The 12,543-nt window shown below is 41.6% G+C and overlaps 1 protein-coding gene across 2 annotated transcripts in view; it reads left to right on the top strand.

The window, feature by feature from the left end:
• Positions 1-12,330, top strand: part of abca2 (ATP-binding cassette, sub-family A (ABC1), member 2) — a 115,721-nt gene extending 103,391 nt beyond the window's left edge. For both annotated transcript variants that reach the window (XM_023288000.3, XM_055011050.1), the window contains 9 exons: positions 74-252; positions 1,321-1,462; positions 1,828-1,962; positions 3,097-3,200; positions 3,324-3,416; positions 5,211-5,313; positions 7,055-7,192; positions 7,287-7,496; positions 10,601-12,330. In XM_023288000.3, the coding sequence (XP_023143768.2) occupies positions 74-252; positions 1,321-1,462; positions 1,828-1,962; positions 3,097-3,200; positions 3,324-3,416; positions 5,211-5,313; positions 7,055-7,192; positions 7,287-7,496; positions 10,601-10,636 (1,140 nt within the window). In that variant the 3' untranslated portion in view covers positions 10,637-12,330. The remainder of the gene's footprint in view (positions 1-73; positions 253-1,320; positions 1,463-1,827; positions 1,963-3,096; positions 3,201-3,323; positions 3,417-5,210; positions 5,314-7,054; positions 7,193-7,286; positions 7,497-10,600) is intronic.
• Positions 12,331-12,543: the final 213 nt, after the last annotated feature.

Raw genomic sequence — 12,543 nt, 5'->3', positions numbered from 1 at the left:
AAAATGTTCATTTTAATTTTGATTTGTATGACTAGTGGCCTTGTAATCAACTGTTTATCTGCTTCTCCATCAGGTGTATAAATCGAGGAAAATGGGTCGTATCCTGGCAGTGGACCGCCTGTGTCTGGGTGTCCGGCCTGGCGAGTGCTTTGGACTGCTGGGAGTAAATGGAGCTGGAAAGACCACCACCTTCAAGATGCTGACAGGAGACGAGTGCACCACAGGAGGAGAGGCCTTCATAAACGGAAACAAGTCAGTGCAGAAAAGAAGAGAATGTTTGCTTATTTTTGCTTCTGTTCACATTGCACCATTCTTACCAGTTTCTTTAACATCTGTTGTCCAGTAAGCCAAGCATTCACCAGTACCAAGTCATTGCTGAGCCCAACAAACACTCATACAAAATACACACAGAGGTAATGCATTGGCCAGAAACAAAACTCAGAGAGCACAGTACTCTGCCAAGGCTGCTCAGTCTTTGTATCATTTCCAGCAGATGAAACCTTTAATAAAAAATGGCCTTGCGCTGAGCACAGGTGTGTGTTCTGCATGTATACATTATATATGGATACTGAATCACGTGACCTAAATATTTAGCGGGAAGCGGGAATTGATGGGACTTGGAAAGACCCCCACAATTTAATCAGTTGATCCCTGTGTCATTTCGGATGGATAAGTCCCGATAAGTCCACAGCGGTGGATTTGTAGTGGGATCACAATTGTGATCGTCAGCAGGCAGCTGATGTAGTGTTCACTTGTTGTCATAGTTACAGTGATGCCGTGCCGCTATCTCACAATGATACAGAATGGATCCAGACTGTAAGCCACATCACTGCCAGAATCTAATGAGGTGGTCCTTGTGTTACTTCTGACCTTCACTGAAAATTTAATCCAAATCCGTTATTCTGTTTTTGATTAATTTTGTGCATAGACAAACGTACACCGATCGTCACATAACTCCTCTGCGTTCCTTGGCGGAGTAATAGAAACATGCCAATACAGGCAATGTGGACCTTTGTCTCATTGTAACAGCGAAGTTTCTTGTTTCAGATTTTTAACCAAGACAGTTTTGTGACAACTTTCTAAAAATAAAGTGGTATGTTGAACAACAAAACAATAAGAAATAAGTTTGTGTCAGTAATTTGGAAACACATTAAGGATTTTTGTCATGATGGCAGCAGTACACTGCCCTTCAGGTCAGTTATTTGTATAAATACATATTAGAATGGTCTTCAAGTTTCCACATATATTTGTGTAAACAGTTAACCTGAGTGTGTACTACTGGACCACTACTGGCGTAAAGCAAATGATGTATGTGTGCAGTATTCTGAAGGACCTGTTACGTGTGCAGCAGAGCATCGGCTACTGTCCACAGTTTGATGCTCTGTTTGACGACCTGACAGCCAGGGAGCATTTGGAGCTCTACACTCGCCTCCGCGGTATTCCCTGGAAGGACCAGGACAGGGTCTGTCTCACACACACACACACACACACACACACGCACAACTGAAACACATACCATACCCTTACACTAATTTCACTGGTTTTCATATAACATTTTCAAAATTTACATTAAGGCGACTTGTTTGTCCACAAAAAATAGTCACACCCCCACAAACTCAATGATACTCATTCAAACCTGGACTAGTTTCAAGTTACGTGATAATAGAGTTATGAAACAAAAACCCATATTTTATATTAAAATAAATCATCTTGCAATACCAAAGCCCTCTAAGCCTAATGAAGTCACTCGCTGTCCTTCAGTCTTGTTCTAGTATGTGGGTGTGAAATTTGTGATCACTGGTTGACTTGACCTTTTATTTCCTCTAGGTGGTGCAGTGGGCATTAGAAAAGCTAGAGTTGTCCAAGTATGCAGACAAACCAGCTGGCACTTACAGTGGAGGAAACAAACGCAAGCTTTCCACTGCCATTGCTCTGATTGGGTACCCCTCGCTCATCTTCCTGGTAAGAGGATTTTCTATTGCTACTTTCTGCACAAGTACACTCTGAGAAACATGAGAGACATCAGTCAGATTTTACTTGTACAGTACATACACAAAACATACAAGAAAATTAAATTTAATCTTTCTAAATTGGGCTGCACAGTGGCTCAGTGGTTAGCACAGCGAGAAGATCCCCGGTTCACGTCCAGGACTGGGCTTGGGATCTTTCTGCGTGGAGTTTGCATGTTCTCCCTGTGCATGCGTGGATTTTCTCCAGGTACTCCAGCTTCCTCCGACAGTCCAAAAACATGCTGAGGTTAACTGACAATTCTAAGTTGTCCATAGGTGTGAATGTGAGTGTGATTGTCTGTCTCTATATGTAGCCCTGTGATAGACTGGTGACCTGTCCAGGGTGTCCCCTGTCATCTTGGACAGGTCACCTGTGTTATGCATTTGTATGTTATGTACAGATACCGAATCGCGTGACCTAAATGTGTAGCGGACGGCGGGAATTGATGGGACTTGGAAAACCCCCACAATTTGATCAGTTGTTCCTTGTATCATTTGCGACGGATAAGTCCCGATAAGTCCGCAGCAGTGGAGTTGTAGTGAGATCGCAAACATATGATCATCAGCAGGCAGCTGACATAGCATTCGCTTGTCGTCATAGTTACAGTGAGGCCATGCTGCTATATTGCAGTGATACAGAAATCTCTAACAAATCTGTGCATCCAGACTATAAGCTGCATCACTGCCAAAATCTAATCACTTGGTCTTTGTGTCATTTCTGGTCTTCCCTGAAAATTTCATCCAAATCCATTAGCCCGTTTTTGAGTAATGTTGAACACAGACAAACAGATGAACAGAAGGACAAACATACGCTGATCGTCACATAACTCTGCTGCGTTCCTTGACGGAGTAACAACACAAGAAACCCTTAGACCTTTCGGGTGTCTTCTGTGGGGGAGAATTACTCCTTTGGGCATGGAATTTGGCCTTTTTAAGATTGCAGACCGTTTATATGCATGAGAAAAACTATAACGGACTGAACAAAAGAGAACAACCCTGTAAGCATAATATGGACTTCTAAAGTTAAGGAAGTATAATAAATAAAATATAATTTGCCTCTTTGCATGAATTTTGTGGTGTTTTCCAGGATGAGCCAACCACTGGAATGGACCCAAAGGCCCGCAGATTCCTCTGGAATTTGATCCTGGACATAATCAAGACAGGACGCTCTGTAGTGCTGACGTCACACAGGTGAGGCTCCTCAGTCTTCACATCCACCTTCTGTTGGGAGAGCTTTTTACTGTTTTGCCTTGTTTTCCCTTAATTTTTTTGCGAAAGTGTATTTAATATATAATTTCATGGTGTTCTCGGCAGCATGGAGGAGTGTGAAGCATTGTGTACCAGACTGGGCATTATGGTGAACGGAAGGTTTAAATGCCTGGGCAGCATCCAGCACCTAAAGAACAGGTCAGGAGGCTAATGATCCACATTCCTTTTGTCATTTATACAAGTCATCTACTCTTCAGTGTTTTAAACAGTATGACAGACAATAAAGTAGGGGCCTGTCTGTGATTAGTCTGTCATTACAAACTGATGGTGTCCAAAAACTGCTCATGCCTACAAAACAAATGTAATCGGATTCTAGTACATATCCTAAAGCTTCTAATATACAATATGGGCAGACTGAATGTCAGCGAAATTTATCCATCCATCCATCCATTATCTATACACCGCTTAATCCTCACTAGGGTCGCGGGGGGGTGCTGGAGCCTATCCCAGCTGACTCGGGCGAAGGCAGGGGACACCCTAGACAGGTCGCCAGTCTGTCACAGGGCTACATATATAGACAAACAAGCACTCTCACATTCACACCTATGGACAATTTAGAGTAATCAATTAACCTCAACATATTTTTGGACTGTGGGAGGAAGCCGGAGAACCCGGAGAAAACCCACGCATGCACAGGGAGAACATGCAAACTCCATGCAGAAAGATCCCGGGAAAGCCGGGACGCGAACCAGGGATCTTCTCGCTGCAAGGCGAAAGTGCTAACCACTACACCACTGTGCAGCCCCAGCGAAATTTATATACAAGAAAAATACTCAGAAAACACAGTACTCCGCCAAGGCTGCTCAGTCGTATAATTTCTGACGGATCCCAAGATCCGTCAGTAATTTTAAGTCCCAAGAAGTCTGCAGGGTTTGATTTGTCGAAGGATCGCAATTGTGATCGTCAGAAGGCAGCTGATGTAGCATTTACTTGTTGTCATGGTTGCAGTGACACCGTGCCGGTATCTCGCAATGATGCGGAAATCCTTAACAAATCTGTGGATCGAGACTATAAGCCGCATCACTGTCAAAATGTAATCACTTGGTCTTTGTGTCATTTATGACCTTCCCTGAAAATTTCATCCAGATCTGTTGTTCTGTTTTTGAGTGATGTTGTGCAATTTCTGGCCATCCATTTAAATAGCAAATTTTGTTATATTTAACCTTTTATTGTCACTATCAAAAATCAACAACAAACTGAAAAGATCACCTTTTCTGAAAATACAGACATTTAGATGAAAAAGAAAGAATCTGATATCTATGTTAGTTTTAAATAATAAATTCACTTTTCGACATTTATGTACGTCTAAGTTCCTTTTTAAAATTTATGTAATTTGCTCAATGAGTTGAATTTTGCCCACTGATTATTTTCATTTATGGGCATGGATAGCTTCTGTAACAATGATGAAGTTTCAGAACTGAGATCAAGTTTTAAGTTGATATATTTCGCTCAACTATATTTACATACTTAAAAGACATGATGCGTGGTATAATTCCTTGAGCTGACATAAACTTCATTCTGTAGCATCACTGTGTTGCTGTAGCTCCAACATAATGAGGCACTGTCTTTAGCAGATCCGTCCACATCAGTTTCAGAAATCACATTCTCACAGTTAAACTTTAATTCATTAATAAAGTTTGGTCTCTAACTTCAATCTTTCAATAAAGCAACTTTGTCAAATTTAGAAAGCTACAGCTGTTATTTCCACAACTGTGGCTCAGGTGGTTCGATGGGTTGTCCATTAACTGTAAGGTTAGCAGTTTAAGAGCATCTTTTGGCAAGACACTAAACCTGAAGCTTCACCTCATATGGCAGTAGTGTGTGTAAATGCCTGAATGGGAAATATGTTCCATGCTTCTCATCTGAATCTAGTGGCTGCCAAATCTATAAACTTCAGCTTCTACATTCATGTTTCTGTAATCATGTTGTCAGGTTTGGAGATGGCTACATGATCACAGTGAGGACCAAGACAAGCTCCTATGTGAAGGATGTGGTTCGATTCTTCAACAGAAACTTCCCCGAAGCTGTGCTGAAGGTACATTATTAATATAGCTACCTCTGCCATTTGCACCACTGAAGCCCCTGAGGCCAGAGCCTGTTGCTGTTTTAGGCCCCGTTTACACGACAATGTTACACCCAAAAAACAAAAAAGTATTCCCTTTGCCTTGTTGGATTTACATGACAACGGAGTGAAAAAAAATCTGCATTGACATTGGAACGCTGGAAGGATTGAAAACGCTGTAGTGTGTATGCCACCCCATGTGACCACTAACCGATCCTCCATAGACCAGAAGAATAGTGCTGGGAAGTTCAGCTCTTTTCAGAGAGCTGGTTCTTTTGGCACGGCTCCCAAACGGCTCCTAATGTAGTACTATTTGTAGCCTCTTATTTTAGCCTAACTTGGAAAATATGAATGATTTGTGGATTGTTAAACCCTTTTGCATTCAGTGTTTTCATGAGAAGCCTCATAATTGTCTCACTTTGTGCATTTGTTCTGTTACAAAAGCAGGCATTCTTAGATTTGTTTAATATTTTAATCAAACTTTTTTTTGCACAAAAAACAAACACTGCACACAAACCCACAGAATAGAAACAGAACCAAACTCAGTTTTCAAACAGTATAAATGTCCTCAGTGCAGGTTGGCTTTCCAAAAAATCATATGCCTGAGCTTGGATGAGCTGATACGATTTCTTCTTTTGATGAGTATGTGCTCTGTTTTTGAGAAGATTCTTTCAGATGGAACAGAAGTTGCCACAATACACAGTCTCCCCTCCATCACCTTCACCAGGCGGGGGAAGACTGAACCCTTGGCCTGCCACCAGTTCAGAGGATCATCTGCTAGATGAGGAGCTCCTCAAGATCCGATCTCACCTCCATTACAGCATCAGCTGTAGAATTTCTCCTTGCAGCATCTCCTGTAGCTCTTTCATTAAAGAACCTCCACACAGCAGAAGTTGTGGCCCTCTAATGGTGGAGGTGTCTGGCTGCTGCGGTACATTTTGCTGCTGCTGCACCTAGTCTCTGAAGTGTCTTGTCAACACCTCTGTTGTCACTGAAGGCGAGCTTCTTAAACCTAGAATAAAGTAACGTGGTTTCTGCGAGGACAGTGTTAATGTTGGGAGTCCGTTCTCACTTGATGGGAGTTGGCTCTTCTGATTCACTACAATGCGTCGGCTCTTAGAGCCGCATATTTTGTGTATGACACATCATTACAGAAGAAGTACAGCTGCTGATGTAGAGGAGGACTGATTATCTGACGTATATATTTAATGTGTCCTCACAGATTGCAGTAATGATGCAACAAATGCACATTTTGCTGAAGAAGATTCAATAAATTCAGTCAACTCAGCAGCACAAGCCTAACATGGTAGTCCGCCATTGTTCCTGTTGTCATCCGGTTCGTTCGCGGCAACTAGAATGAAGTGTAATGCACAAAGCAGAGCGTGACGTCAGTGTTCTCACTGAAAACTCTGGCTACTCGTTCACATGAAGATGGTGGCTGTTGCGTTTCAGAAAAAATCTAAATTTACCGTTTTAGGTCATCTAAAATGCTGTTTCTGTGTAAACGGGAGACCGAAGCGTAACAAAACCTTTGTGTTTCATCCTAAAACCGTTGTCGTGTAAACTGGCCTTTACTCAGCACCAACATTAGCTTCATTTGCACCAACAGCAACAGACAGCTGAGACCGGCTGTATTCAAAGATCTGTTTTAACCCTACAACTAAATGCGTATCAATTTGTTTAAACAATAAGCTACCTGCTGTTACACTTGTAGGAGCGTCACCACACCAAGGTTCAGTACCAGCTGAAGTCCGAGCGGATCTCACTAGCTCAGGTCTTCAGTAAGATGGAGCAAGTGGTCGAGGTGCTGGGCATTGAGGATTACTCTGTCAGTCAGACTACTCTGGACAACGTAAGTCAACATGTAACACAGTGATTCAATGACATGCAGGACTTCACTGAGGCAAAATAAAGTCATTGAAATGAACCACCTTTTTTTTGCCCAGGTGTTTGTAAATTTTGCCAAGAAGCAGAGCGACAACCTGGAGCAGCAGGAGGCGTCGCCGCCCAGTGGTGGACAGTCCCCTCTGCAGCGCATCCTGAACCTGCTGAAGTCTCGACCAGCCAACACGGAGCTCAATGCTCTGATCAGTGAGGCGCCAGCAGAACTGGAGAGTGACGATGATGAAGGACTCATCAGCTTTGAAGAGGAAAGGGTTCGTGGATAACATCTGGGTTTTTTGTTTTGTTTTTGCTTGTTTTTTTTTGTTTGTTTTTTTTTTTGTCTGCTGAAGAGGTTACAGGTAAAGATGCACACTGATAAAGCAGCCCATTATTACTGCAGCAAAAAGGAAAGGTAGAGAAAATAGCGTTAAACACTCGTCCTGTCACATTTATTCTGGTATTTTCCAGCCCAGTCTCTCTGTAAGTCAGGGCTGACAGTTAACAGAAAGTTAACTATTTGAAAGTTAAGCAGGAGATTCTCTCAGGCCAGCGTGTTGCAGTAGTTTATTTGCAGCAGTCAAAATCTTCAGGAGGTTGATATCCCTTTTACACATAATAGAGGCATATATTCTACATATAAAGAAGAAAAAAAAACTTTAACCCTTAAACACAGTGTCCTGACACAGATAATATGTAGACATGGTCCAACAGTGCACAACCGCTGTGGTCCATATAAAGTGGATTCTGGTTACGGCTTGTAAAACCTTGACAAAAATCTTTCCAGGTTATTGAGTGAAAATGCAATTTCAAACTCCTCAGGAATTTCCATTTTTATTCAATACACGTTATTGTTGTTTTTATTGAGTAGACATTTCCAAGGGAAGATGCCATAATTGGAAAAGAAATCCTTGATATTTTTCAAAAAGACTATGAAGATGCTATTTATCAAAAACGAATTAATAAGTTACGTTTTCCTGCTAATGTCTTGAATATTAAAGAAAGGAGGGAAGCAAAGAATGATTTTACTGTAACACAGGAAGAATGGGACAGGATCTGCAGAGATGAGTGGATGACAAACTCTCCATCCTGGAGACAATTTAGCAAGAAGAAATCTGATTTGATTCTTCTGTAAACCTGGAGGTCCTGTGGAGGGGATGTGGAGAAACACCCTATCAAAATATAGAGAATAGTGGGTGCTGTAGTCCTGTGGAGGTCCTGCTGTGAAGGTCCTGTAGGGGAGCAATTAAGGTGCTGTGGAGATTCTGTTGAGGCGGTACAGACGTCCTGTGAAAGAGCTGTGAAGGTCACCTTACCATTTTCTCAGTTTCTTTATGATAGTGTGCTCTCCAACTTCTTACTCAAAAGGTTAAATCTATATATTTAGTGAGGTATGGGGTGTGTCAGAATTGACTTGCTGGTTGGTCCAGATGCAAACTAAGCCCTGGGCTTTGTGAAACACTGATTTATGGTTCTGCAGAAGTGTCCGCTGCATTTTTAGAGGTTTTTCTAAAATGTCTTTCAATTAAAGCAAATTAAATTAGTTTTAATGATGTAAAAGAGCTCCACCCGTCTTCATTTTATATGATGTGGAGAGATTTACTTTTAACTTATGCCCTCAAGTTTATGTCTTGGAAGGAAGTTGGTCACAGTGGCTTCCCAATGTGTCAACAGTAAGGCCCGCTTTTATATAATTGTAATATCCTTCCAATAAGTGCATATTCAATTCAATTATATATATATATATATAACGCCAATTACAATTAAAATTGTCTCAAGAGACTTTACAAAACCCATATGCGTGAATCCCCAGAGCAAGCCCTAAGGTGACAATGGCAAGAAGAAACTCCCTTTTAACGAGAAGAAACCTTGAGCAGAACCTGGCTCATATCAGGGGACCCATCTGCTGCTGGCCGGCTGGGTTGAGAGGGACAGAAGAGGTAGAGGGGGTGGGGGACGGAGAAGGACAGGAGAAGAGGACGGTGGAGAAAAAGGAACATATAACACAATTATATACATGCATGATAAGATAGATGATACGTACAAAGTACAAGCTAACATTGAAACTGATTCATAAGTTTACTGTTATGGTGTATGGCTCTGGCATTAAATATATTCCATATATAGCTGGTAGTAAGATTCAAGCAGTATGTAGATGAAAATATCAAGTATAATGAGGATGATGCAGAGTAGACTGGTGGAAATGGACAGCTGGAAGCAATGGGCTGGAGGAAGGTCAGCAGCAGCATCCCACAGTGGACATGATGGAGGTTAGGCCAGTTGGTGAGACAGCAACCACAGCTCTGGGACCAGGGACACTCGGAGAAAGGACACAGGGAGAAACAGAGTGAATGTAATGCGATAATGGCATATATAGTAAATACACAGGTAATGAGAAAAGGGCTCAGTGCATCCAGAGAGGTCCCCCAGCAGCCTAGGCCTATAGCAGCAGAACTAAGGGACGTCAAAGAAGAAATCAGTTGTGCCCCGTACATGCAGACTCCAACTGACCCCCTCAGGGTCACCCGAGTCAGCCCTAACTATAAGCTTTGTCAAAAAGGAAGGTTTGAGGCTTGGTCTGAAAAATAGGGTGTCTGCCTCCAGAATCCAAACTGGGAGCTGGTTCCACAGGAGAGGTGCCTGATAACTGAAAGCTCTGCCTCCCATTCTACTTTTAGAGATTCTAGGAACAACAAGTAAGCCTGCAGTCTGACAGCGAAGACTGTATATCTTTCAATTAATTCTTTTTCCTCCATGTGCAGCATTGATAAGGGTTGATGTATTGTTGCAGTTTCCTTCAAAGTTGGACTCTCCACTTGTTCAACTTCAACAAAAACAGTTACACAGTAACAAAAGAATGGCATTAGTCTTTCAACAAATAGTTCTTGTCAGATGATCAGACATGATGTTTCAGCTGCTGGATAAGGGTAAATGTTCTGAATAGAAAAAGTAAATATAGTGTGCTGGCTACTGTGCATTAAGAGTTTAACATTCAGAAAAGGAAAATTGCTGTGGCAATCAAAATACAGCCAAAGAGGTAAGCAGTAATCCTGACTTTCACTTCCTAGCATGGGTCAAGCCAAATATAACCGATTCTAGATTTCATTATGCAACTTCTTAGCATCCTTAGCGCTCCAATGTATTTATAGTGCTACCTCCTCAGTTCTAACACTGTTGGTTATGTTATTTTAAACCCTTGATAATGACATTGACATCAGCTGGGGAATTTTGTTAGACTTGGCAAAAGTATGATTATTAGATTTACAGTGACATATAAAGTGGTAATGATGGTAAAAAGTCACCCTTTTTATACTTTATCCTCGTGTGTGTGTGTGCGCGTGTGCACGTGTTTGTGTGTGTGTTGGTGTGCGTTTGGCAGGTGCAGCTCTCTTTTAACACAGACACACTCTGTTGAAATGAACCAGTTCGGCAGTGGGGAGATGACAGGAGTCACAGAGGGGGGAAACCTGATCCACTTTTCTGACCTCTGAAGCCTGGAGGGAGGACGGACCTGCAGATTCTACCCTAAAAAGGACCAAAACTCAAAATGGGACATAGGACCAGTAGTTTAGTATTTCAGCCTCAAATTTCTTCCCCCAGGTGGGACTGAGGTGGTTTAGATCAGGTTATGTGACCTGCAACGCCCAGGCTGCAGGAAGAGACCCAGCAGCAGCAGGAATTGTCTCTGGATTGAGGAATGTTCCTTATTCTTTTATTTTCAGACTGTATATGTGTAACTGACTGATGGATACAGTAGGTTAGCTACCTTTGTTTGAGAAAGAACATATCATTGATGAAACCTGACAACACAGGTTACTTTCAGTTGGATGTATGAGCTCCCTGCCAAAGGCCCTCATGTAACCGGATTGGGCCTTCGTAACTGTATCAAACCAGACCTGCATTGAGAGCATGCTGCAATGATGGTATTGTGATACAGTCTATTTTTCTGTGGCAAGATGTTATTTTGGATATCGAAGCAGCTATGGACTGGTGTGTGCTTTATTTCGCAATAACACAGGATTTAGTGAAATGCATCCTGGAAAGTGGAGGGAGTGGACATGTGAGCAGCTGATGTCAGACAGAATGATGTCAGAAGGAATGTACGAGCATGGTTTCTGTCCTGACAATGCCTCCCTTCTATCAACTTGTTTTGACACTGTATATTTGGTCTCTTTCTACAAAGTGCTCTCTGTTGTGTTTTAATATATTATGTTGTGGAGTCTGCCAACAAACTGGACACAATGTATAATAACAACATCAACAATAATGGCTCCAACTCCGGTGAAAGTAATCTACATTCTAACAGTCAGAAAGTGACATAAACTCTAATATTCCCTGACAACGACAGCACTACCATCACTGTGATACTAAAAGCACCTCTCAGATCAGTATAATATTTGTTTTTTCTTGGGTCCACTCCATGTTTTATGATTTGCAGACGATCTTGTATTTTTTACGGACTTTGGATGAATCAAAATGTGCATAATATTCACACTTATGGATGTTTCCCTGACTGTATGTTGGCATGTGGTTTTACCAGACTCATGAGTTTTGTGATAATTGAGTTGTAATCTATCGTGTCAAAAATAATTCCTTTTTCACTCCTTTCACAGCTAACAGCAGTCTTATTTTTGGTGACATCATGGCACTAGTGGGCTTTTACCTGCTTAAAGGGGTCATTATTAAACAAGAAAAACTGACTGCTGTCATTTCTTTCTTGTCTGAGAATGTGAAGCTCTTTAGTTGCCTTTGGAAGTCGTTTACTAACCAAAGGCTGTTTGTTCACCAAAGGACTGGAAAGCTACAAGTATGTCTGCAGGCAACAGGAAAGCACGGTAGAGATTCCAGATCTCAATGTCATGGAGTCAGTGTGGGATTACATGGAGAGACAGCAGACATTGAAACAGCCTGAATCCACAGAAGAACTGTGGCATTATCTTCAGGATGCTGAACAACCTACCTGCCAAGTAGCTTGAAAAACTGTGCAAGTGTACCAAGGAGAATTGGTGCTGTTTTAACGACACGGGATGGTCACACTAAAAAATGATATATTTTCTCTTTACTGCACTTTGTATGACGTTAAATGATGAATAAAAACTATTAATGGCATTATTTTTTGAAAAGCTTCACAGCCGAAACTTCTGCAGTCGATATGTATATATACATGCAAACAATGACATTTCACAACATCAGCACAGAAGCGTTATATTTCATTCTGCAATGCTTTTTAAGATTTAGACAAGAAAACACAAGCAATCATCAGTCCACTAAACTGCACATTATGCATCAGTAGTTACTGTACAACCTCTTCACTACAGTGCC

The sequence above is a fragment of the Amphiprion ocellaris genome, chromosome 6, assembly GCF_022539595.1.
Source record: "Amphiprion ocellaris isolate individual 3 ecotype Okinawa chromosome 6, ASM2253959v1, whole genome shotgun sequence".
NCBI lineage: Eukaryota > Metazoa > Chordata > Actinopteri > Pomacentridae > Amphiprion > Amphiprion ocellaris.
The sequence above is the reverse complement of the archived record's forward strand: the minus strand, read 5'-3'. Positions and strand labels throughout refer to the sequence as shown.